The sequence below is a fragment of the Oncorhynchus masou genome, chromosome 23 (assembly GCF_036934945.1).
Source record: "Oncorhynchus masou masou isolate Uvic2021 chromosome 23, UVic_Omas_1.1, whole genome shotgun sequence".
In the NCBI taxonomy this organism is placed as follows: domain Eukaryota; kingdom Metazoa; phylum Chordata; class Actinopteri; order Salmoniformes; family Salmonidae; genus Oncorhynchus; species Oncorhynchus masou.
The window spans coordinates 48,771,487-48,797,630 of NC_088234.1; the positions used below are offsets into that span (position 1 = coordinate 48,771,487).

The following is a 26,144-nucleotide window of genomic DNA, read 5'->3' on the forward strand; positions in this document are numbered from 1 at the left end:
TTTCCACCAATGACTTTGTCAGGCAGTTGATCTTGCCAAGTTGTGGACCAAGCAGATCGATAATGCCCATTATCAGAGTCCCTGAACACATAGCTGTCAGTGTCATAATATGGGCAATGCATGTAAACCAACTCTTCTAAAACCACCTGGCCACAAGCAGGTAGAGAAATAGAGGGGGAGAGATTTTAATCCCTCCATTTACAATTGAGGCACGTTTGTTCCCACTGGTGCAGATCTTCCCCTGCAGTCCTTGAAACCATATCTGTTTGCTGGCCCTGTGGATCATTTAGCCAAAATACTCACACTGGCTTGTTTAATATTGACAAGTCCTACCCCCTCTCATACATTACAACTCCTATCCAGCTGACCTTTGCTCTCATTTGCTTTCATCATTGATGACTATTTAGCTCCCTTCTCCTCTAGGGCCTGAAATAAACCATGTTGTCCTGCAACTTTTTTTTTTCTTTAGTCCTTGAGATAACGGCCCTTAATGATTGAAGGAGAGCAGGCTGCCAGCTTGTTTAGTGACACTGGTCACACAGCACACTCTCAGTCTGCCATTTAGTTGGCTGTTGTCTTCTCTGGCCTCATTGTCATGAGTGCTAAATCAATGTGTCCATCCTTTCTGGACAGTATTCCTCCACTTCTCTGTGTTCATCCCTCCTATGATGGTCATCTCTCTCACCATCCCTCACACTCATACAGTGCTTCATTCATTTCTGTGTTTTTTTATCAAATTCTTGTCATTATGAGAAGATGATTGATATTATCAATCATCTTCTCTGATTGGCTGTTTCTCTCCCCTTCCTTCCTTCCTTCCTTCCTTCCAGGTCATATCCTGCAGAGTCCGTCGGCAAATGTGCTGCCCACGCTGCCCTTCCACGTGCTGCGTGCCCTATTCAGCACCACACCTCTCACCACGGATGATGGTGTGCTGCTGCGCCGCATGGCCCTGGAAATAGGAGCCATCCACCTCATCCTGGCCTGCCTGTCAGCCCTCAGCCATCACGCACCCCGTGTCCCCAACACCAGGGGGAACTCTTCAGAGGTGAATCCCAGACACTGACCGTGTCCAAAAGGCGCTCACATGCACATACACACTTCTGGGCACATGCATATGTGCTTAATACTCGAAGTGCAGTGAAAGTCATGTGAATTTAAAATTGTATTATCTCTGACATTTTTTAAGTCAAGTCTAGGGCTGTTGCGGTGACAATATTACCGCCACACCGGCGGTCACGGGACATGAAGGTAGTCAAATTCCTTGTGACCGTTTAGTCACGGTAATTAGGCTTCTCCAAGCTCTGATGCTGCTGATGGTCATTAGTAGCCTACCAAACTTGCTAACTGCCTGGTACTCAGCACTCTATTGTGCATCTAATCACTCTGACATAAATGCAAATGTAATCGAAAATCTAACCAAATACATGTTGCGGAACATTTCTATAGGTAATGCAGTTGCGTGAGGAAACCAAGTGATGGCCTCGACTAAAAAGAGGAGCATTCCATCAGCTTTCTATAGGCTATAGGCCTACTATATTTATTTCTCAACTTTCTTTATATTAAGCACATTGCTTCTCTATACAACAGGTGTATAGCCCACCTGGTTGGCATTAAAATTAACCACGGGTAAAAGCGTCCTCCATTCGCTATTTAAGTGCATAGATGACTTTTTTTTTTTTTTTTGCCCCTGTTTTGAGACAGGTGCATGATAGTGGTCCATTCTAAATCAAATCCAATTTTGCACATTTATTATTTAGTATATGTAAAGGGGAGATTTAATCAAGAATAGTCTGATGGGTGATAATAGACTATCACTTGTGAATGATATAGTATCACTTGTGAATGATGCTGCCTTTTTTTTTGCGACTTTTTCTAATCATAGTCGCACACCTCATGCAACCTAGCCCATGGACCGATGTTTTAATAAGGTTTGTATCACATCTAAAGTGACCAAATAACTTCTTAAAATTTGGCACATTTAACCTTTTATTTAACTAGGCAAGTCAGTTAAGAACAATTTCTTATTTACAATGATGGCCTACCAGAAGGCAAAGGCCTCCTGTGGGGACGGGGACCTGGGATTAAAAATAAATACAATATAAATATAGGCCAAAACACACATCACAACAAGAGGGACAACACTACATAAAGAGAGACCTAAGACCACAACATACAATGGGGCAAAAAAGTATTTAGTCAGCCACCAATTGTGCAAGTTCTCCCACTTAAAAAGATGAGGCCTGTAATTTTCATCATAGGTACACTTCAACTATGACAGACAAAATGAGAGAGAAAAATCCAGAAAATCATATTGTAGGATTTTTTATGAATTTATTTGCAAATTATGGTGGAAAATAAGTATTTGGTCAATAACAAAAGTTTATCTCAATACTTTGTTATATACCCTTTGTTGGCAATGACAGAGGTCAAACGTTTTCTGTAAGTCTTCACAAGGTTTTCACACACTGTTGCTGGTATTTTGGCCCTTTCCTTCATGCAGTGCTCCTCTAGAGCAGTGATGTTTTGGGGCTGTTGCTGGGCAACACGGACTTTCAACTCCCTCCAAAGATTTTCTATGGGGTTGAGATCTGGAGACTGGCTAGGCCACTCCAGGACCTTGAAATGCTTCTTACGAAGCCACTCCTTCGTTGCCCCACTGTAGGGCAGCAACACATGACAACACAGCATGGTAGCAACACAACATAACGACATGGTAGCAATACAACATGGTAGCAGCAAAAAACATGGTACAAACATTATTGGTCACAGACAACCGCACAAAGGGCAAGAAGGTAGAGACAAAATGAGGTTTAGAGCCAAACTGGCGTACATAAGCAGCTCGTGAGTCAAGTTTCGACAAGATCATTTTCACCATTAAAAATGCAGCTTTTATAATAGAAGCATTACATGCATAATCACATTTGCAGTCACTTTTGATAGCCTACTGCCATGTGCACATTGATGACGAAATAGCCTTTTATAGTTTATCAACATTTTAAGCTAAATGTTCTGATCTGTTGCATCACCCACATTGCGTAAAAAAGTTATTTTTTTATGCTAGTGGTTCTATTAATTTGGGATCTATTGCATCCCACAACTGTCCGACAGTTTGGAATATTTTGTACTATGGGTGATAGTAGATTGACATAGACTGCTGCATTTGCTGTTATTCGACTTATTAAAATGTAATTTTCCAAAAGTCTGCATCAGTGGCTTGTGGATCATGAGATGTGTGGAAGCCAGGAGATGCTAAATGTGTTTGTTAATTAACGGTCAATTACTGTGAGACCGACTTTTAAACTTATTTCACACACAGGCTTATAAAAATAGATGTAGCCTTAAGACAAGATTCCCTTAAATTGACAATAGTCTAAATGGGTGACTATATTAGGAATTGTTTTGTGAAGGAACGGAGCTTACCAAAAAGCGACTTGAAAATCATCCTACAGAGGTTCATGCATGTCAGATGTTTTGATTTATATAATGGAAAGAGGGGACACTCGAAGGTTTCTAAAACCCCTAGAGTCCCATTCAAAAGTTTGGACACACTTACTCATTCCAGGGGTTTTCTTTATTTGTACTATTTTCTACATTGTTGAATAATAGTGAAGACATCAAAACTATGAAATAACACATGGAATCATGTTGTAACAAATCAGTCTTAAGTGTTAGTGTGAAACAAATCAAAATATATCTTATATTTGAGGTTCTTTAAAGTAGCCAACCTTTGCCTTGATGACAGATTCGCACACTCTTGGCATTCTTGTGGTGGTATTATTTATAATTTCATATACTCTGATATAACCTGGGTAGTTCAAGCCCTGGATGCTGATTGGCTGAAAGCCTTGGTATACCACGGGTATGACAAAACATTTATTTTTACTGTTCTAATTATGTTGGTAACCAGTTTATAGTAGCAAAAAGGGACCTCTGGTGTTTGTGATAGATTTCCAATATACCATGGCAAAGGGCTGTGTCCAGGCACTCCGTGTTGTGGATGTGCGTTTGAACAGCCCGAACCGTGGTATTTTGGCCATATACCACACCCCCTCGGGCCTCGTTGCTTAACTAGAATGTTGATGCCCCAAAGGCGAGGCATTGGCTCAAACTGGGACGCCTTGAGGCCCGGCCATTCCGGTGTTAATAGAGCAAGAATGTAAACACAGTTCAAACACACTCCGACTCGTATGTCACCAGATGTCGGTGGAAGTGTGTTTTGCCCAGTGCGTCCTCTTGTGTGTTCATGATGAACCAACACTAAGATAAACTTCTATTTGGGTTGGGTTGACAAAGCATTGTGTGACAAATGTTGTCAGCCTGGTCTAATGCTTTTGGCTTGACACGATAGGAGGTTCTCACTCTCCTTTTGTATTTCGCTCAGAGAGAGACGGGCGATGAGGATCAGTCATGTTATTAATTACTCTACCTGGCAGGGCTTTACTTGGGGCTCTTATGCATATCTCTACTGAGCCCTTGACAAATTGGGTAATTGTTTAGTGTGAATGATAAGAGGCAGGTCTGGCTTTGAAGAGAGACGTGTCCTTTGTATTTTTGCCAAATCCAGGCAGAAGGGAACATCATGAATAGGAATTGAATCATGCACTGTCTGACTGCCATGCCCATTAAATGGAGTGATTCTACTTCTATTGAGCTTTCTGCTTTGATGCAACACTCACCTCCTGCTCGTTGCCTTTCAAAGTACTCTGTACCCGTCTCGGACCACTGCGATGTAAAAGGAGATGACGATCAACTTGTATCAATCACAATAGGGATTTTGATCACTGGAAGCTCAATGCCACCAGCATCCAGCAATGCCACCATAAAGGTCCAAGCGCTATATATCATAGGCCTAAATCCAGCTAGTCTGCTATAGATGTTACTTTATATAGTGGGCTAGGCTATTACAGTACTACAGCCCAGTGTTACTGTGGACCGTTTCAACACGTGCTCTCGTCCACAGACCCATGTGGATTTAAGCAGTTGTCAGAGTTGAGGACAGATCTCGGGGGCCGGTGGCTTGGGCGCGTGCCAAAGTCCTGTCACAGCGGTAATGGCCGTCCTTGAGGCGGCGCCAGAGGGGTGATGCTTTTTTGTGGCCGGAGACACGGGCCAGAGCGGGGGGGGCGGTCAGTCCACTCACACACACCCCTCTTTATCTGGGAAAGTGAGCCTCCTCCCTGATTTGATGTTCCAGGGCTCAGTGATTAGTCTCCAACCTCTTATGACGAGAGCATAACTCCTCCCCCTTGTACCACTGGGAGAGAGTCAGGACTGGGCCCTGCTCCGGCCCAAACAGGACTGTCCTATACAAAACACACACTATTGCCATCTATTAAAATCCAGTGAACAATGAAGAAACTCACCAAAGGAATAAAAGACACATGGGTCAAAATCCCAGCAGTCTCATCCCACCTACTGTAAAGTCAATGGAAATGCTGAATCATCTCCATTGCGCCCCAGTTGACTGATAGAGTTGACAGTGATCTCTGGTGGCAGAGGTGCATGTACATATACGCCACCTCCATTAGCCGGTAAAATTCCCATAACGCTTGTGTGCACGTCGGGAGCGTTCCTGCGATGTTAAAGATGCGCTGGGAGAGCGCAGCGTTAGCCGCTTGTCTGTCAGCCACTGCCTCTCCCACAGATCTTTATGGCACGCCCACGTCGAGCCTGATGATCGTCAAAGCTGAAAAGGTGCAGTCTCAAGAAACGTTATCCTCTCGTCTAACTCAGACATCCTTTCATATCCATCTCTCTGTTCTCTTTATTCAATAATGCCCTCTGCTCCCTCCCTGTACCACAGGGAACTCTCGTTGTTCAAATATCATACGCACAGCACCAGGTCGACCTTTGTTTAGTCCGAGCATATGCTCTTTCCCTCCGAGACTCCTCTGCCTTTTATTTGACATAATCTCCCTTTCAAACTGCTGGGCATGTGCTCTGAGCTGAACTGGAAGGGACTCAAGTGTATAATGGCTGCAACAAGCAGGGCTGCATAGGAGTTGGGACTGTGGGTAGGCAGGCTAGTTATGTTTGGTTTTTCTACCTGGAAAACCAGCATTGCGCTCTCATTCCACTTTTGATGTGAAGACTGACATTTTGAAAAGTGGAACAGTAGTCTTATTCAATCCAAACGTATAGCCCATGCTGCATTGACAATAACATTTTTAGTCTTTTGATTTCATAAGCTTATGGAACGCTATTATCTTTAGGTCAGCCATATGTTGTCATCACAAAGGACCAGTAGACTACACTTTACCCCCTGCTGATTTCATGTGTGGCGCTGATCACCTCCCCTCGTCTGTCTGGCCCCAGCCCACAGTGTCCAGTGGTCATGGAGGGGGCACCAGTGAGGAGCAGCAGCTGTACTGGGCGAAGGGCACTGGTTTCGGTACAGGCTCCACTGCCTCAGGCTGGGACGTGGAGCAGGCCCTCACCAAGCAGAGGCTGGAGGAGGAGCATGTCACCTGTCTGCTACAGGTAAGAGTCCTCGAGGCCTAGCTGGGTGTAGTACATCCTGATGGTTTTCCCACATGGCACAAAGTGTCAATTAGCTAACAATGGGAAGACCTATGTACTTACTTTTACACAAGTCATTGCTGTGTAGTTACCCCAGAGAAAGGCCTATATGTTTTGCTAAAATTGTGTGTACTCCACTCATTCTCCCCCTGTTCGCCAGGTGCTGGCCAGCTACATCAACCCAGCAAACTGTGTGAGCCACGGAGAGGCCCCTACAGGGGAGAGCAGGGGCCACAACAGCAACGCCCTTCCCACAGTGCTGCAGGAGCTGCTCAGCCAGTCCTGCCTCATTCCAGCCATGTCCTCCTACCTACGCAACGACTCCGGTGAGTGAACCCTCTTCTTCTTTAGTCTTCATCTTGTAACTTTCCATGTAGGTTATGGTAACTCCCGTTAAGGATGACTGTGCCTTTAACTGAAGGGGAAACTCTATGGCAAATCCCACAACAATCTATTTGACTGATTGAACATATCAACAGTGCTTATAAAGAAAGATACTGCCCTTTTCTTTCTATTCCAGTGCTGCATTTCTCAATGGCTTCTCCTGGTCTCAGACAATGTAATGAACCTTTTATTGGAAAATAATGATCGACCAGCTTTTGTTGTCGAGTAGAAATAAAAGACAGTGTCAGGATCAGATGTTACGGGAAACGTAGTAGGCTATTGGATGAGGTGGTCATCTTATGCGCATTACTTTGTCCTTTCTGCTTCTAGGCTACCTGGTAAATTGCAGTGAGAGCTAGATGTGTGTGTGAGTTGATCATTGCTTGATGAGACAGCAGATGGAGCTGCAGTATCTTCCTCTGACATGTTGATGAGAAGACCAATATCTCAATATACAATACATATATTTATCATTCAAAAGAACCCTGAAATTCCAAGGGATGTTTCAAGTGTTTGCTCAGTGAAGATTTACCAGCTGAATGCATACATACGACACTTACACCCATGGCTCTCACCCCCTCCCTTCCACAAAGATGTACTTCAGTACTCGTTACCAATGATCTCTGTGCGTCTCACAGGACTTCATATCAGTCAGGTCTTGAGTTCCTGGGAGTAGACATTCCTATAGTCCACCGCTGTCCACTAAATAATGGCACTGCTCGAACCCACCACTTTAACATAACACTACTTTCAATATCGGAGAGTATATAAAAACAATCTATTCATGCTAAGAGGATATAATTATCTAAAACAGTAAAGATATAAAACAGTAATATTTACAATCTATCAATAGCTATTGCTTCTGTGGTGGTTGACGCTCTCCAAGCAATTTCACTTATATGAATCCATGCTTTCAAAATACCCATCCACTTTGTAATTCTGTGTTTTCATGCGACAGAACATATACTGTCTAATTTGATTTGGTTACTTGTGACTTAATTAGGTGGTAATTATTGATTGTGTGGCAAATGGATTCATTCTTTTGAAGATAGGAACTCATTCTCGATAAGAAATCATTCTCTAATCTATATTGAACCATTTTATTTTATATTTTTGAATATACAACGGACGTCTTTGTTAGAATTTGTTTTGAGAATCTTTTATCTCTCGAGTATAGTTATAGAGAAGTTGAGTCAAGGTCATTCTTATTCCGAACATGTACCATCATAATTCTACAGTACTGTCTGTGGGGAGTCAGTACTCTATGATGTAATTGGGGTGTGATGGGCTTTCTGTGAAGGCAGGATACGGTGGTAATCTGCGAAGGTAATCCCTAGTCCCCGAGGGGCGAGGGCTGACCCAGAGTTAACTGATCACCTGAGCTAGATGTTGGCTCGGTCCATTGCTCTGACTAGGTTTTCTGTCTCTTCAGCTCTGACCCTGGGGTTTCCAGAGGGGCATGCAGGCTTGTGTTCTTTCAGTTGGCTGATAACCTCAGTGAGGATACATCCCAAACCCCTCTTAATAGGAGTGTTCAGTCCACCCAACCAATCCCCCACACGTTTAGGCTTTCCACGGTCTGTGAGAGAGTATAATATATTTTCTCTCTTTTGGGGATAGTGGAATCTGTGGTTCTGTCCACATGTTGTGGACATTTTAATGGATGCTTGTTTTTGTCCAGTCATTAATGAATAGAAACAGAAAAATGTTGCTCACGGACCTTCTGCTATTGCCAGGAATAAAATGGAAAGTTGGTGCACTGCCAAGGAAATAAAAGAACCTTGAACAAACCTTTTCATTGTGTTGTTTCTACAAATACACAACTTCTAACGACCCCATCACAGGATACATTAGTGTTCTAAGGACAGATTATTGGCATGTTTTATTTCACCAATGTGCGTTGACTCACCCCCAAAAATTCTTCCGCTTCTCAAGCTGTTTGTTCTGAACTAAAATTGGCAGGTTGGCCGATATCAACTTAGCCTCCATTCACAAGGACTTGCTTTGTGTTGCATATCAGGTGGTGGCAGCTCATAGCTCTGTGTGTATATAGCCGCAACTGCCTCTTTGTCCGACGCTGTTAGTGTGTGTGTGTTCACAGGAGCGTCTGTGTGCTGGTGTGAATTTAAAGCGCCCCTGGTCTCATAATTAAATAACAAACCGATAAAGAAATGAGTATTGTTATTGGTCCTCATTATCTGGTAAATGTCTCAGACACGTTCACGCGTGGTGTGCAAACATGCAGCCGTGGCTGCCTGCTATTAAGTAAAAGTTTTCTGCCTCCTTTTTCATTGTTGCACTCCTTTCTCCTGTGTTGTAGTAATGGCAGGAGTTTTTCTGCCATTGAAGTTCTCGGGCGGGACTCCTCAGCGGCAGAGATTTGTTTTATTCTTCCGGATGGAAAAATCCATTCAGTATAAATTTAAACATCTACCATATATAAAGTATGTAGGAAAGATAATGGACCTATATACTTTTACATATATAATATAGTCTGTGAGAACTAAAATAACAAATAAAAGCTAGACAGTAGAGCTAGAGAATAGAAAATTCAAAAAACAATGTTTTTAACAGTATATATTTTATTTTTGAGCATAATGACACAGCATTAGCCATGGCAAATTGCATATAATTGTAGGAAATTAGCTTTAAAACTGCAACATTCTCTTAGCTCCATGGCAGAATATGTAGAATTACAGGGAATTTGCTTTTAAACTAAATATTCTCTCAGCTGAAAAACTGCAAAATTCTCTGATGCAAAAATGTAAAAAATAAAATGTATTGTTACACACGGGATTGGATATGTGCTGTGTAATGTACAACCAAGATAGGGGCCTCTAAAATGTTCTCTCATATTCAGCTGCGTCCAGGCCCCCTGCCAAACCCACAAACCTAAACTCCTTTATGATGCAAAGAAACATTTGCCTTTTTAAAATTGACAAATCAATTGACACATTTTAACACCCAATTTAATTACAAATTGTGTTTTTAGTGATTTATCTACTGTGCAATATGGTCAGTTAAGTCAGTTCAGTGTGTGAGCGCTGATGGAAGCCAAGGGCTCATCTCACTCTGTTGTGTCGGCGCCAGCCCTCAGAGCCATGAGCTGTCAATAAATGTCAAGGGGCCCGCTGGTAATGAAAAAGTGGGAAGAGACCTAAGAGCACTTCTGCCGTGTCTCTTTTTTAATAACTTGCTGTACTGAGGAGTGGGGGGATGGGGTGTTCCTATCAAAAAGCATTAAGAGCAAGGTAGGGGGCAAGCAGCCCTGGGAGGTGTGTGTGTGTGTGTGTGTGTGTGACAGAGGCAGACTTGGTATTCAGTAGGAGTGTTGCCCTGGTGACATGGGGATGATGTTCTCCTCTGCCTCATAGGCCAGGATCAACTGTTATAAACCATCTCATTCCTACATAATGCACTGCTTTCACTTTGTATACCATTTACCTTCAAAGCCTTTGCATTTTTTCCCCTCCAGTATGCTCGTAGAAAGAGTCATGAAATTCCTTGGAATGTTGGCCTAGATCCTTGCCTCTTGGATTGTGTGGTGTTTTCTGAAAAGTGCAGATACCTTTGCATCATGAATGACACCAAACCCACACATGTCAGTCTTTCTAAGAAATATTTTAAGATAAGGCTACAGTCCAAACCCGTTCTCAAACCATGCACCATTCATCCAGTGTCGCTACATTAAAAGCCTTGCAACTAGCTTTATAAAAGGGATACCATACTGGTTTACATTAAAAGCATCATTAAGGCTACTACACCACACTGCTGTTTGTCTTCAGTCATCCTCTTCATCCTCAGTGTGATGCCTAATAGCTGCCTTGATGTATATCTTAGCCCAGCCTGCCCCTGCACTCCTAAGAGGCACCGGGGGGAAACCCTGTTGTGTCCCATTGTTTAGCGTGGTCCCTGTTCCCTCCCTCCCTCTAACCCTCAGTCCGACTACCCGCCTCAGGCCGCACTCATTCCTCCTGCTAATCTCCCAGCTCGGCCGCGCCGCTTGCGTATTGTTCCACATTAGTCATCGGTGTCTTGGCAATCCTTTTGGGACGCATTACGCAGCCGCCACTCCATCACAGGATGTTAAGCCATTAGTGAGAGGTAATACCTTTTAATGTCACTGCGAAACTCATTTATTTTAATTGAAAATGTCCTTTCTCCCCTGGCTCGCTCCCCTCCTACCCTCAAACATAACCCTTCTCCCCTTCACTTCCATCCTTGAGTATGTGCGTTGTGTGTTAGGAACAGCTTGTTCAGCAGTATGCATGTAGTCAATGCTTTTAAACAGCTTGTTAAATGGTACGCATTTATTTTATATAACCTTTATTTAACTAGGCAAGGCAGTCTAGAACAAATTCTTATTTACAATGACGGCCAAACCCGGACGACGCTGGGCCAATTGTGCGGCGCCCTATGGGACTCCCACTCACGGCCAGATGTGATGCAGCCTGCATTCGAACCAGGTACTGCAGTGACGCCTCTTGCACTGGGATGCAGTGCCTTAGACCATTATTTTAACAGATTATTAAACAGTACGTACATTATCAAAACTATGTGGATACCCGCTCGTCGAACATCTCATTCCAAAATCACCGGCATTAATATGGAGATGGTCCCCCCTTTGCTGCTATGAGCCTCCACTCTCCACATTGTTGCACGGACTTGCTTCCATTCAGCGACGAGCATTAGTGAGGTCGGGCACTGATGTTGGGCGATTAGGTCTGGCTCACAGTCGGGGTTCCAATTAATTCCAAACATGTTCGAGAAGGTTGAGTTCAGGGCTCTGTGCAAGCCAGTCAAGTTCTTCCACACTGATCTCGGCAAACCATTTCTGTATGGGCCTCGCTTTTTGCACAGGGGCATTGTCATGCAATGAACAGATGGTGAAGCGTGTTTCGTCACTCCAGAGAACGCGTTTTTCCACTACTCCAGAGTCCAATGTCCGTGAGCTTTACACCATTCCAGCCAACATTTGGCATTGCGCATGGTGATGTTAGGCTTGTGTGCAGCTGCTCAGCCATGGAAACCCATTTCATGAAGCTCTCAGAGAACAGTTCTTGTGTTGACGTTGCTTCCAGAGGTACTCTGTAGTGAGTGTTGCAACCAAGGACAGATTTTTACGCACTTCAGCTCTCGGCGGTCCTATTCTGTGAGCTTGTGTGGCCTACCACTTTGCGGCTGAGCCGTTGTTGCTCCTAGACATTTCCACTTCACAATAAAAACACTTACAGTTGACCGGGGCAGCTCAAGCAGAGCAGAAATTTGACTAAGTGATTTGTTGGAAAGGTGGCATCCTATGACGGTGCCACGTTGAAAGTCACTGAGCTCTTCAGTAAGGCCAGTCTACTGCCAGTCTGATGACAGCACGCAGTTTGGTTTTGTAACGTGTTGTTTTCCAACCATGTGATTTGTTCACTTCTTGTGTAGTTACTTAGGCTGTATTACTAGCTGCTTTATTCATCTTGTATGTCCTTGTCCATATTGACTCAGACACGATGTGCACATTCACGCATGTACACACACACACACACCACATGCAGGTAGGTGCAACTGACAATTAAAATGTTGTGATGTGCGTTCCAGATGGCAGTCGACACATCTGAAACCGAGCAGATCTGAACCACGCTCAACCTTTCTTGTTAGAATGCAGGATACACATGCTAGTGGAGGTTAAATTATTTCCCACATGTTGCATGTGACTGGGAGCATGCCACCCTGACCTTTTTGGTGATATTTGAAGAAGCTCAGAATCCTGATAAAGCTCAGTCCTGGAACATGCTCTAAGCATGAAGACATGATGTACTTCTTCACCATATTATGTCTCACTGGCATCAATGCATTGTATCTCACATAAGCACATGCTTTTGCCTATGCCTACATTCTCCCACGGAATCCATCATAGATGAGGCTTGAGTCTAATTCATATATTCTCATTTTATTGTAAAAATGTTCCCTATTGCACAGTACATCTAGAGTTTAGTTTATTCATGTGTTTTATAAAAGCTTTGATTTTTATACAGAAACTGAATCGCTGACACTACCCTGAAATCAACATGAACAAATAGCCTACATCAAAATAACCGAACAGAATGTGGAAAGAGATGCAGAAAGAGAGAGAAGATTAAGTCTGGCCTTATATATTAGTAATTGCGGAATGGAGCTTTTTGCCAGGGCCCACAAGTTACTTTCCACCCCTGCGGATGATTTAATCACCACAGCAGACTCTCCTTTTTGTAAAAAAATATCTCTCTCTCCCACTTGCCTTTTTATTGCAGATCTCCAGGTGGTCGATTTGAATTTAAATGTGTAATTGTCATTTCCACTCCTTCTGCTCTCTTTGCAGATCAGTTCTTGTGGAGACGAAATAGACAGAGAGATGGTGTATCTCTCTGTTGTGATGTCTCATATCATGAGAAGCGGTGACTAACACTTTGGTGTGTGTAGACTATCTGACTGCAAGCAGCACAGTACATTACAGCACCACGCCATGCCCCTGAAACCATCCGGACCAGTGACGTCAATATCCCTTTGTCTGTTTTTTAAAAATCCACTTGACAAAGGAGATTGGTCGGTAACACTGTCCGTTTCCCTCATTCTAATGAGTCCAAGGTGAAGTTAGTTCCCCCCAGGCTGTGCTGGCCTGCAGCCCAACCCTTTCTATCGCCCCCTCCTGGATCCAGCACAGCCATGGTCCTGATGTGTCCACCAGCTCACTATTATCTCTCTGGTTCATGGCTGTGAGACGCCATCTCCCACGCAACTGTCCACCCTCAATCTCTGTGTGAGGAAACTGCTCCCCCCTCCTATTTTAATATCTTGTCGTTTGCACCTTTTTAGAGGGAGTAGGAGCTGGGCATGTAAAATCCAGTATACGTTTGTTGGGGTTAGATGGAAGCTTGGTTTGTGCCTTGTCGTTTGGGGGATCACTCCCACTCTGGCTTGGCTCACACAACGGTGTAGATGTAAACAAAGACAATGACAAAGAGGTTAAGGAAGGTGCCAACGATTCCCAGCAGCGCCAAGATGGACTCCTCCTGCTCCTCCTTGCTCTCTAGCGCCCGCACCTCCTCAATAGTGATGACCGTTGGGCCCATGGCCATGACGCTCGCCCAACCTGGCAAGGGTGCTGCTGGCACTTATCTGCAGAGGGGGAGAGAGAGACAGAGGCAGCCCACCTGACATGGAGGCACATGCAGAGAAATGAACATTAGATAAGAGAAACAGAAGGCAAGCCCATAATCCGGAGTGAACACAGACAATGGGAATGAATTTAGATGTTGCAGTTTAATGCTGCACTGCTATGATGCATCCAACTCCCCTCCCCACTAGTCCTCTCCTCCATGTGCTTTATACGACACCCTGGGGAAAACTGAACCAAAAAGCCCTCGGCTAGCCGAGCCAACAGAATCCTCAAGAAGAAATCAATGGTGATGGAACAAAACAATAGACATGCACAGCACAATGGAGATTTAACTGCAAATGCCACTGTTTATTACCTGCCGTAGCTGTTGCTCTGCCCACCGCAATAGATTCCTAATATTCGGCATCCCTTACGGTCTTTCCGCATTGAAAATGTTCAACCTCCGCAAATGTTCAGTAACACTGGATCATGGTTTTAATGAGCCCCTTACAATCCACCCTCTTTTCCCCCGAAGGTGGTTCATGATTCTCTCCCCTCCCCTCCGTCTAAGTTGATTTCCTGAGCATGATGTCCCTACTGAGCAGTCTGAAGGGAGAGGACAGGGGCTCTGGCTAGTGCCAGCCCTCCAGGGAAAACTACAAGCATGTAAACCATGCCACAGCCAGCCAGTGCTGAGAAGCAGGCAGCGCAGAGCATACAGCCAAAACATCACCAGCGTCAACAATAAGCAGCCCCCTCTGGAACAAGCAGATCCTACCATATTTCAGAAAAGAGACATAATTGAAAGAGAAGAGATGAGTGGTGAAAAAGGTGTCTTACCCTAAGGCGTGTGAGGAGCTGGGTGACATCCAGCATGCCTTTGGGTCCTCAGCGGAGAAGCATGGCCACACACAGGAGCCTGCATTTGGGGGGGGACAGGGGGAAGCTGGCTGGGTACCCACGCTCCCAGCGTCACAGAAAGAGGAATATGTGGTAAGGAAAAGAAAAGGAGATCCGGGCTCCAAACTGCGTCTTGGTGTGCGGCACTGTACGCAGACACTGCTCTCTGTGAAAACCACCCCCTTCTTGCCCGGATGAATTCTCCAGTCCTCTGCGCCACCCCCTTGGTTAAATACTGCCTTGGTTTTGGTTGCGGTATTGTCTCCTTTTTGCTTTTGTTATTTTATTCCTCGGGTCTCCACAACCAAAGCTGAAGCACTAGGGGGCTTCTTACGCTCCCCCTCCCCACTACTCTCCCCATCCTACTGCTCCACTCTCTCCAATTCCACCACAGCCCCCCTCTTCCTCCTCGGCTCTTGTTGGCTCTTTGACCCTCTTAGCAGCTCAAAGAGAGAGCCCCAGTCTCTGTGACAAATGTACACGCCCCCACCCCTTCTCTCCTTCCGTCCTTCCTTGCTTCCCTCTTTCTGGAGCAGAGCAATTAGTGCCTTTCAGAGGCGCCTCTCTCTTGCCTGCCGCTGAAACCCGGAGCTACAGTCGCGCATGGTTACTCTGGAGCAGCTAGTGCTTGCGGCAACTACTACCGCGCCTCCAGTCCGCTGTAGAACAATCGACTGATACTACAGACAGCCCATGCCACAGCAAGTGTTATTCCAAAGAGCCAGTAAAATCCCAGAGCTGTTTGTGAACAACCGGAGAGCTGGAAAGCCGGAGTGCTGCTGCGTAGCTGTTGCTGTGTGGGTCTGCAAGCTGGTGGCAGCTGTGTTGTGGTGGGTCCCCTGTGCAAGACGTGCTGTGGGAGAGCCGTGCATTGCATAACCAAGCAAAGGGAAAGAGGCCAGGTCCTGGTGGCTGTGGCGGCAGGAGGGAGGGAGGGAGGAGGGACTCTTTCTGCCATCTCCTCCTCTTCTGCTGTGGGGGCTGGTTGAGCACCAAACAGAAAAAAAAGAGGGGAGCGAGAGAGTAAATTGGGGACGGGGGGGGGTGAAGTGACCCCTTCCTCAATGCTGCACGGTGGCAGAATGTCTCCCTTTGTCAAGCATAGCTCGACTGTCATACCTGCGAAGGGAGAGGTGTGGAAGAGGAGGGGGAGGAAAGGAATAGGTGGCTAAGAGGTGAAAGGCTGTAGAAAGATGTCGGGCCTCATAACATTTGCGTCATTTGCGCCATTTCAGAAAAGTCTGTGCACGGGAAAAAATATTGAGTCTTATAAACTTGGTGCGATTCATACATACACCTTTCCTGTTATAAATCAAACCTGTCGCAAAATTGTGAGCGCGCTAACAAGCATTAAAACGCGAGTGCCTGTCAACACATACTACAAAATTGATTGTAAACTGCTCAAAAAAATAAAGGGAACACTTAAACAACACAATGTAACTCCAAGTCAATCACACTTCTGTGAAATCAAACTGTCCACTTAGGAAGCAACACTAATTGACAATACATTTCACATGCTGTTGTGCAAATGGAATAGACAACAGGTGGAAATTATAGGCATTTAGCAAGACACCCCCAATAAAGGAGTGGTTCTGCAGGTGGTGACCAGACCACTTCTCAGTTCCTATGCTTCCTGGCTGATGTTTTGGTCACTTTTGAATGCTGGCGGTGCTTTCACTCTAGTGGTAGCATGAGAAGGAGTCTACAACCCACACAAGTGGCTCAGGTAGTGCAGCTCATCCAGGATGGAACATCAATGTGAGCTGTGGCAAGAAGGTTTGCTGTGTCTGTCAGCGTAGAGTCCAGAGCATGGAAGCGCTACCAGGAGACAGGCCAGTACATCAGGAGACGTGGAGGAGGCCGTAGGAGGGCAACAACCCAGCAGCAGGACCGCTACCTCCGCCTTTGTGCAAGGAGGAGCACTGCAAGAGCCCTGCAAAATGACCTCCAGCAGGCCACAAATGTGCATGTGTCTGCTCAAATGAGCAGAAACAGACTCCATGATGGTGGTATGAGGGCCTGACGTGCACAGGTGAGGGTTGTGCTTACAGCCCAACACCGTGCAGGACGTTTGGCATTTGCCAGAGAACACCAAGATTGGCAAATTAGCCACTGGCGCCCTGTGCTCTTCACAGATGAAAGCAGGTTCACACTGAGCACATGTGACAGACGTGACAGAGTCTGGAGACGCCGTGGAGAACATTCTGCTGCCTGCAACATCCTCCAGCATGACCGGTTTGGCGGTGGGTCAGTCATGGTGTGTTTCTTGGGGGGGGGGCGCACAGCCCTCCATGTGCTCGCCAGAGGTAGCCTGACTGCCATTAGGCACCGAGATGAGATCCTCAGACCCCTTGTGAGACCATATGCTGGTGCGGTTGGCCCTGGGTTCCTCCTAATGCAAGACAATACTAGACCTCATGTGGCTGGAGTGTGTCAGCAGTTCCTGCAAGAGGAAGGCATTGATGCTATGGACTTGCCCGCCCGTTCCCCAGACCTGAATCCAATTGAGCACATCTGGGACATCATGTCTCGCTCCATCCACCAACGCCACGTTGCCCCACAGACTGTCATCAGGAGCATGCCCAGGTGTGTAGGGAGGTCACACAGGAACGTGGAGGCCACACACACTACTGAGCCTCATTTTGACTTGTTTTAAGGACATTACATCAAAGTTGGATCAGCCTATAGTGTGGTTTTCCACTTTAATTTTGAGTGCGACTCCAAATCCAGACCTCCATGGGTTGATAAATTTGATTTCCATTGATAATTTTTGTGTGATTTTGTTGTCAGCACATTCAACCATGTAAAGAAAAAAGTATTTAATAAGAATATTTCATTCATTCAGATCTAGGATGTGTTATTTTAGTGTTCCCTTTATTTTTTTGAGCAGTGTATATGTATTTACTCAGTGGGTTGAATACTTATCTAATCAAGATATATTTGTAACATTTGTAAAAATATATATATATTTATTTAAAAAAAAAAAAAAACTCAGTCTTCCACTTTGAGAGTATTTTGTGTCGATCGCTGACGAAAAATGACTTTTCAGTCCATTTTAATCCCACTTCGTATCAAAACAAAATGTGGAAAAAGTCAAGGGGTGTGAATACTTTCTGAAGGCACTGTGTTATAAGTTATAACTACCACAGTCATATAGGCTACCATTGAAAGTACCTCGGCTATGGCATGTTTGTCTGTGAAGGTACACTACGTATTTTTAACACTAGAACTGCCTGGTCTTTCAGCCTATCATATTTTAAGCTTATTATGTTACTTGTCTTTGCTTAGTATCCAGAGCAATGCTGCCCCGCAAGTGGTCATGTACTGAACACATTAACAGCGGGGATGTTCTTGGAAGAAGTGATATTTCAAAATCGAGCTTCACCTCTTGAATTGAGTTACTTGACAAAGGTAAGTGTCATAGAATCAAATGTAGAATATGCTCTTTCTGATACTATATACACTGAACAATCATATAAACGAACATGTAAGGTGTTGGTTTCATGAGCTGAAATAAAAGCTCACAGAATTAGTCCATACGCACAAAAAGTTTACTTCTCAAAATATGTTGTGCACAAATTTTTCATCACTGTTAGTGAGCATTTCCCCTTTGTCATCCAACTGACAGGTGTGGCATATCAAGAAGCTGATTAAACAGCATGATCAGACCCATGATCAGACCCACACGAATGTGGTCTTAGCAAGCCATGACCATTACGGTCCACTACTTACCTAAAGGATTTCTCTGCTTTGCAAACAGATCGTACCGCTAGTGTAACATACATGTACGCTTGCACAGTTTTAGCAGCACAGCACTCTGCTCTACTTTACGTAGGGCACATTCCAGTGCTCCTCAGAAACCTGGTCCACAGAGAGCTCAGTAATGGGATTTTGATGGGGGTTTGCAAGGACACCACTGTAGATACAGCTGCTCCATAACTTCCTTTTGCCTCCTAGGAAGAAGGGAGACCTGGTTAGGAGGTTGGCACTGGTGACTCAGAGCCCCAACCGTTACGCTTCCAGCTGCCCTCTCATAGGGCGCTGAGGCAGAGACGGGAGGAAGGGGGTGATAGACCTCACCCACGCTCCCTCGCCACAATCTACTCCCAGGGACGACTCAATACTAACCTGGTTAACGTCACTTCACTTGATTTTATGCCTATTAACGGTAAACGAAGTGCATGGCAGGTTTTATGAAGACCTATGAATGTCATATCCTGTTCTCAGCAGTTTTGTTGTGGCAGCAGGGAATTTCTAACTGTCATTACCTAGACATTACTGAGCTTGCACCAGAGCGCAGTATTGATTGGTTGTGCTGTTTGCAGCTATGTTGAAATTGCTACCTGGTCTGACTATATCAACTGAGGCTTACATTTGAGTGGATTAATGCATGCTACATTGGCTTACATCTTGTTGTATGAACCAGTTTATTTGTTGTTTGCCTTTTTTGGCACCAGATCACTGATAGCCCCACTCCTAAATTTCTATTAACCTGAGCCCTTATCGTCCAGTGTCCACTTTCGAGCCAATGGTAGTACTCTCCTCAGCCCTGGCTTCCTGGCTTTGCCGCAAATGTTTGACCAGCTTTAGTGGATGGTCAGCACTCAAACATTCCATGAGAGGAATGCCTCAAACAGAGATGAACACCTCACTGATCATTAGGATCCACATATACCAATCACTCCAATGCTGGGGAATTACACAACAATTAATGGCAATTATCAGCAGGGCAAATTCTACAGCATCAGCCTCTACAGTTCCCAGGCAACCCATTTGGAATGACTCCAATTCCATGAGTCAAATTACAACTGTGGTAAAATGTTTAGGATCCCTGGTGTTTTGTTGCACACAGAGGAACGACTTGTTCTCAGGGGGACTGGGGAGGATTTTTTACGTTTCAGATTTTTGTCTTGATTAGAAACAAACAACTTAACTTGATTATGGCTTTTTTTCTCCGTTGAATTTGTCCCTAAAATGTATCCACCATCCCAAATTGTTTCATTCCCTCGTAAAGATATGCCTACTTGACAAACCAGAAACCAATATTCTCACGCTAACCACTTCTATTGATGTTGCTGAAGCTTAAAAAGTTTTTCAGAAACTTGCTTAGTTAAAAAAAAGTTCTCAAGATAAAAGAATCAATTCAAAGCAGCAGATTAGCCTTTAGGCCCCTCTCCCTGGCAGATCTCATGGTTGGTATTCCTCTTCACTTCCCTTTGTTTGACATTTGCTCATCCTCTCATCTCTCCTGTGTTGTGCCCTGCCTGTCAGTCTCAGTCCACTCTGGCACACTCCCCCGTCGTCTCCCTAAGTGTCCAGAGCTGAGGGATCTCCTGGGCTCTGACGCAGCCCGCCTCAACCTGCCCAGCGAAAGCACACTTTCTTTTCTCATCAAGTCTGCCACCATGCGCATCGCTGCTCCCTCCCCATGGACGGAAGACAGATTGGGAAAATAAGAGGGAGAGCGTCAAACAGATTGGGCAGGGGGATGGGATTAATATCCAAAATGTTTGTTTTTTTTAAACGTTAAAACATGCGCTGAAAGCACAGCACATGTTTTTCTGCCGTGCCATGGTGCAGGTACACCATTTGCACCCCTGTACACTAATTTACATCAGAGGTGTCCTTTTCTTTACAGGTGCCCTTTTTAAATCCCTCTTTTCACTGTGTGGAAGCGTGGATCCCGCGGACTCCCCTCACTATGAAATACCAAGCGTCAGTCCTGGACTTGTCAGCTCTAATTACAGGGAGAAGGCCTGCTCCTCTACAGGGATAGCAGGGCTCTGAATTGGATTGAGAGTAATGCAGGAGGTAGAAGGCAATGTGATTTTTGGGTTAGTTAAAATGGAGGGGCTGACAAATATGACAGGGGTCCGAATGTCTTTTTTTATTTTTTATAATTTAAATGGCGTTTCTTCAACCACCCATATGCCACTGTGGTCATGTTGGAGTTCACAAAATTTACGCAGCTCAAGGATAGCTGGCTTATTGTAGAGTACTGTATTGTCTTGGAAACTAAAGGGACATATGATCTCACTGATTACAGTTAGCCAACAGTCTTACTGTTGATGGTTGGATTTGAAGTTTATTACCAGCTCACAAGGCTTTACCAATTTTGGGGATTAATATCTGTGGAAGCCAACAAGCAATGAAGTACCACTAAATATGACTATATATTATAGAATTGGGTAGAGATTATCATACTAATGATGATGATGATGATGAATAATAGTGGTAAAAAATGGCATGAGAATAATGGGACTTTTGGGACCCAGGGTGAACAAGTTTTCCATACCCTCGCATCATTTGAAGCTCTTATTGCTTCTCCGAACCTATGAAAATGATGCCCCTCTGGGTCGAGACATTACCACAATCAAATGGTTGCATAAGCAGGTTCTCTGGGCTGTCTGTACACTGATGTTTGGGAAAGGTCTATTTTTCCTCTATGAGAAATGTAAGTCATTACCAACTGATTTTACCACATCAGCAGCATTTCTGCACGCAGTAGGGCCCACTTATTTGAGACTGGTAATTGCTTTGAATAATTTCTCACTAGTTCCCGGTCCAACTTATTTCAAGCAGAATGGCGTCTATGAATACGGGCCTTATATTATGCTCTAGTTTGCATGCGAGACAGCTTTTGGACGATAGAAATAAATAGAACAGCTGATAAAGACCTATTGTCTGGGAGAAGAAGGAAAAATCCCATTGCAAAATAACGCTTTTTAACCCATTCATTGATGGAAATATCAGTCGATGGAAATACATTTGACTGGTCATGCTTATCGGTCTATAGGTTAGCTTGCATAATTTAGTGGAATTAAATTGGCCCGTGTACAGTATATTCGTTATGTATCTTATTTAAAACATGTGTAGGCCTACAGCATACGGAGCCTTTGAGAGGAAATGGAAAATCTGTCAGATAGCAAGACCTGCTGCTGCAGCATCTCAAACAGCAAATGCATAGGCAACGGAAGGCAGGCTTTGTCACTGCGTCACCCGTCACTTTGCAATGAGCTGGAGGCAGTGTGCGTTTTTTCAAAACGTTTTGTTTGAAACCTGAACGTGTTACTTCATATTATGAGGCATGTCTTACCTTGCTTCAAAGTAGCCGAGCCAAAATCAGACCATATCCGTGGAGGCAATTATTTTATATCAACTTTCTTTCATTGTCCAGTAGCCAAAGGCACAATCCTAGTCATATTATCAACCCATGTTAGTTGTTGCATATTAGATCTCCCCTCTTCCAATATTTCAAACTTCATCTGTCACATGAAAGCGCTTTGACAATCGTGTTTTCCGAATTGCATAATGGAACGAACATTGGCATTTAACCTACTGCCTTGTGCGCATTACTGCGCTTATAATGTGAAGAAGTAATAGTATCAACATTTTAAGCTGAATGTTCTGATCTGTTGTATCAGACTGGTTGCTTTTTAAGGTAATATTTTTTTTATGACGTAACTGGCCTACTGGTTGTGTGAATTTGGGATCTATCGTCCCACAACTGTCCCAGTCTGTTTTTCTATTCTTTCTTGACAAGCTGACCAATAGAACAGTTCAACTCTTTACTATGGTGATTTTTTTTGTTGTTGTCCATTACTCATCTTGTTGACTGAGGAAAAGTAAATGTGGGCAGTAATATTGTCTATAAAGTGCCCATCAACATTTGATAAGGACTGCACATCGTTGTAGCCCTGATGTAGGTTTCGCTATCCTGTGCCCCTTTGTAACATGGGTGCCAATAGTGGAACATGCTTCTACCTTTGTTTTGTAAATGAGTAGATGGCAGGTTATTGTCTGGTTAATGACTTCAGTGATCAGAACATCCCGTTAAAGGGACATCTGGTTTAAATAATGCGTTTAGTTTCCTGTGGAACGTTGAGATGTGTTGTGATAACTATCGCATGTATTCCATCGGTTTAAGGCAAGGGAGACTCCTCTCTTCAATGTATAGAAGGGTATGTATACTACTCTTCTGCACCGGTCATTCATAAAACCTTGAATTTGACTTAACTATATGTCCTTCAAGACTACGAACACTACATTGGTTTTTGGATTTGTTGTGCCACATGCTAGCGATCTACCATGCTGCTCTGTGTTCGTGGTGGAACCTTACGATGAGTTCTGTTATTGCTTTATTGCCCTCTAAGTTTTGTTTGGTCACCTGCTGTTTTCTCCCATGATGAGCTGAAATGGAAACATGTCCCCTGGCTTAGTAACATGTCACTGGCCCCAGCAGTGACACACAATGACAGTGGCAGCCTATTTACTTCTGTTTAGACGAGACCGAGACAGACGAAGGATTCCCTGCAAAGTGGTGTGTAGCATAAACATTGCTGATTTACGTTTTTGCTGACTCAACAAAATGATATTTAGAAGAAGCAAAATTTCCACGAGGCATTGACGTCCTCCCCCATTCCCCTTTGCCGCAATCTTATTTGTTTATTTAAATAATACCCTTAAAACACCAGTCTCAACGTCAACAGTGAAGAGGCGACTCCGGGATGCTGGCCTTCTAGGCAGAGTTCTTCCGTCTGTGTTCTTTTTCCCATCTTAATCTTTTCTTTTTATTAACCAGTCTGATATGGCTTTTTCTTTGCAACTCTGCCTTGAAGGCCAGCATCCCGGAGTCACCTCTTCACTGTTGACATTGATACTGGACTTTTGCGGGTACTATTTATTGAAGCTGCCAGTTGAGGACTTGTGAGGCATCTGTTTCTCAAACTAGACACTCAAACTAGATGTACTTGTCCTCTTGCTCAGCTGTGCACCAGGCCCTCCCACTCCTCTTTCTATTCTGGTTAGAGCCAGTTTGCGCTGTTCTGTGAAGGGAGTAGTACACAGCGTTGTAAGAGATCTTCAGTTTCTTGGCGATTTCTCACATGGAACAGCCTTCATTTCTCAGAACAGGAACAGACTGACGAGTTTCAGAAGAAAGTACTTTGTTTCTGGCCATTTTGAGCCTGTAATCGAACCCACAAATGATGGTGCTCCAGATACTCAACCCTGAAGAAGGCCTGTTTTATTGCTTCTTTAATCTGAACAACAGTTTTCAGCTGTGCTAACATAATTGCAAAAGGGTTTTCTAATAATCAATTAGCCTTTTTAAATTATAAACTTGGATTAGCTAACACAACGTGCCATTGGAACACAGGAGTGAGTGATTGTTGCTGATAACGGGCCTCTGTACACCTATGAAGATATTCCATAAAAAATCTGCTTGTTTCCAGCTTCAAACATGTTGACTCACTATTTAAAGAAAGATGAAGAACAAGCTGAAGCATGGAAAAATACCAGAGTTTTGGGGCAGGTACAGACGACTAACACTACCAAGCAACAAAAAAAACAAATACTTGGAGTCAAAGTATCGATAAGACTACCAGAATAATATTGAGATATGTAACTACCCCCCCCCCCCACCACCACCACCACTGTTTACTACAGTTTTACTACCTCCCCCTCTATTGAAGCCAAACCCCCAGTTGTCCAGCCAGCCCTGTTTGTCCACATGGTCCCCTGTGCCAGGCTGCTGCCACTCACTGCCACCTCTGGGGAACCGCAGCCGGGCTACGTAGGTGAACCTCTGCCTGTGTGCTTGGCATTTTAGCCTCTCGCGCTTCTTATTCCCACTTACCTCCCTGTACTTGACGAATCTCTTTCTAGGGCCCTGTTTTTTGCGCAATTATGACATGCCTGAATTGTAACCTTTTATTTGAACCTTTTAAAGCATTTTCATCAAACTGTCACCTTTTTGTCAGATGGTCCAGGAACACCATCAAATTTTACCGTTCACATGCCCCTTAACAGTGAAATGCTTACTTTCAAGCCCTTAACCAACAATTCCGTTTTGATAGAAATACCCCCCCAAGAAATGAGAAATAAAACACGTAATTAAAGAGCAGCAGGAAAATAACAATCACAAGGTTATATACTGGGGGCACCGGTTATATTCAAGGTAATATGTACATGTAGGTATAGTCATTAAAATGACAATGCGTAGTTAAACCGACAATAGCTTCTTTTTTCTTTTTTTTTTGCAATCCTCATTTCTGGATATGGCTTAAAATGCAGTATCAAATATTGCTATGTCACATGTGCAGAACCCAGCATCCTATCTGACACATTTCACTTAGTGCTGGTTTACAGTAGGAGGAGCAGGAGACAGGGAACAGGAGAAAAGGGGCAGAGTGGACTTGGCTTGTTCCTCTTGTATTGAAGCCGCCAACAGCGTCAGTGGTAGAAGAGGAGTGGTCGCCAACAGCACTCTTATCTGGCAGTGTTGTGCGAACACTAATTTATCAAGTACACAAAGGCGGGCGGTGGCAGTGGCAGCATCGCTTCATCTCTTCCCTCCTTCCCAGAAGTGCAGGCCTCTTGTTTGCGCACTCATTCTCTTTTCCTTGGTTTCTTATCTCATTCCAAACCCGGAGCCACAGAGGGGGGATATGTGGCTGCTTTAGCTGAAATATGTCACTACGTTGGGTTTGGCTCGACAAACGGATGATGCAGCCCACTGCTGAATCCTGAGTCGACCCCTGCCACTAGTTGGAGTGACACTCCTTGTGACGTGTTCAATAATGCCAAATCGAAGGCCACTTGGAGATTAATAATGGAATATTTATTCTACGTTTGTGTAATTCATGCGTAAAACATGAAACAAGAAAATGAGCACAGTTTTCATATTGCCATATTCACTATGCAATCTAATTATAAATATAAAATTAATTTGAGAAATATTTACATGTATTTTATGTTTTTTATGTTGTGTTTGTTGACATCTTTGGCGGAAGTATCGTACAATCCCACACACACTTGCACCCAACCATGAACTTCATCCTATTCTCTTTAATATCCTAAAAAGCTCCATTCCAAGAATAGCTTGCAACCTAATGGCCCATTAAATAGAAAATGTTGAGCTGTGCTGGATCCCTTCGTTTTCCATGTCATTTAACTTCCTCAGCACGTCTAAATTGGATAAAGTGACAGTACCGCTAAACTTTGGCACATATGGAAAGGGGAGATGTTGAATTATAACTTTCACAAGGTAGACATGCGTCAACTCTGGGGTCTCGTTTTCTGTGTTTCTCGTCAATGTTATTCACCCACAACGTCTCCCTATGAAAATGACGGCGATAAAAATACAAATGGCTGGTATGTTGTTACATTGACAATAACAGTGTAGGCATAGATAACATGGCTGGGGTACTCAGAG

General features: G+C 44.1%; 1 protein-coding gene and 1 long non-coding RNA gene across 20 annotated transcripts in view; one reads left to right on the top strand and one right to left on the bottom strand.

The window, feature by feature from the left end:
• The window catches only part of birc6 (baculoviral IAP repeat containing 6), a 156,129-nt gene that overhangs the window by 83,806 nt on the left and 46,179 nt on the right, over positions 1 to 26,144 (top strand). For all 19 annotated transcript variants that reach the window (XM_064932346.1, XM_064932354.1, XM_064932347.1 and 16 more), the window contains 3 exons: positions 831 to 1,048; positions 6,319 to 6,483; positions 6,683 to 6,848. In XM_064932346.1, the coding sequence (XP_064788418.1) occupies positions 831 to 1,048; positions 6,319 to 6,483; positions 6,683 to 6,848 (549 nt within the window). The remainder of the gene's footprint in view (positions 1 to 830; positions 1,049 to 6,318; positions 6,484 to 6,682; positions 6,849 to 26,144) is intronic.
• LOC135510008 (uncharacterized) lies at positions 12,829 to 15,754 on the bottom strand. The gene is made up of 2 exons (XR_010451041.1): positions 14,870 to 15,754; positions 12,829 to 14,084 (listed from the first exon to the last, which is right to left on the bottom strand). It is a non-coding gene; the product is annotated as an uncharacterized LOC135510008 (long non-coding RNA).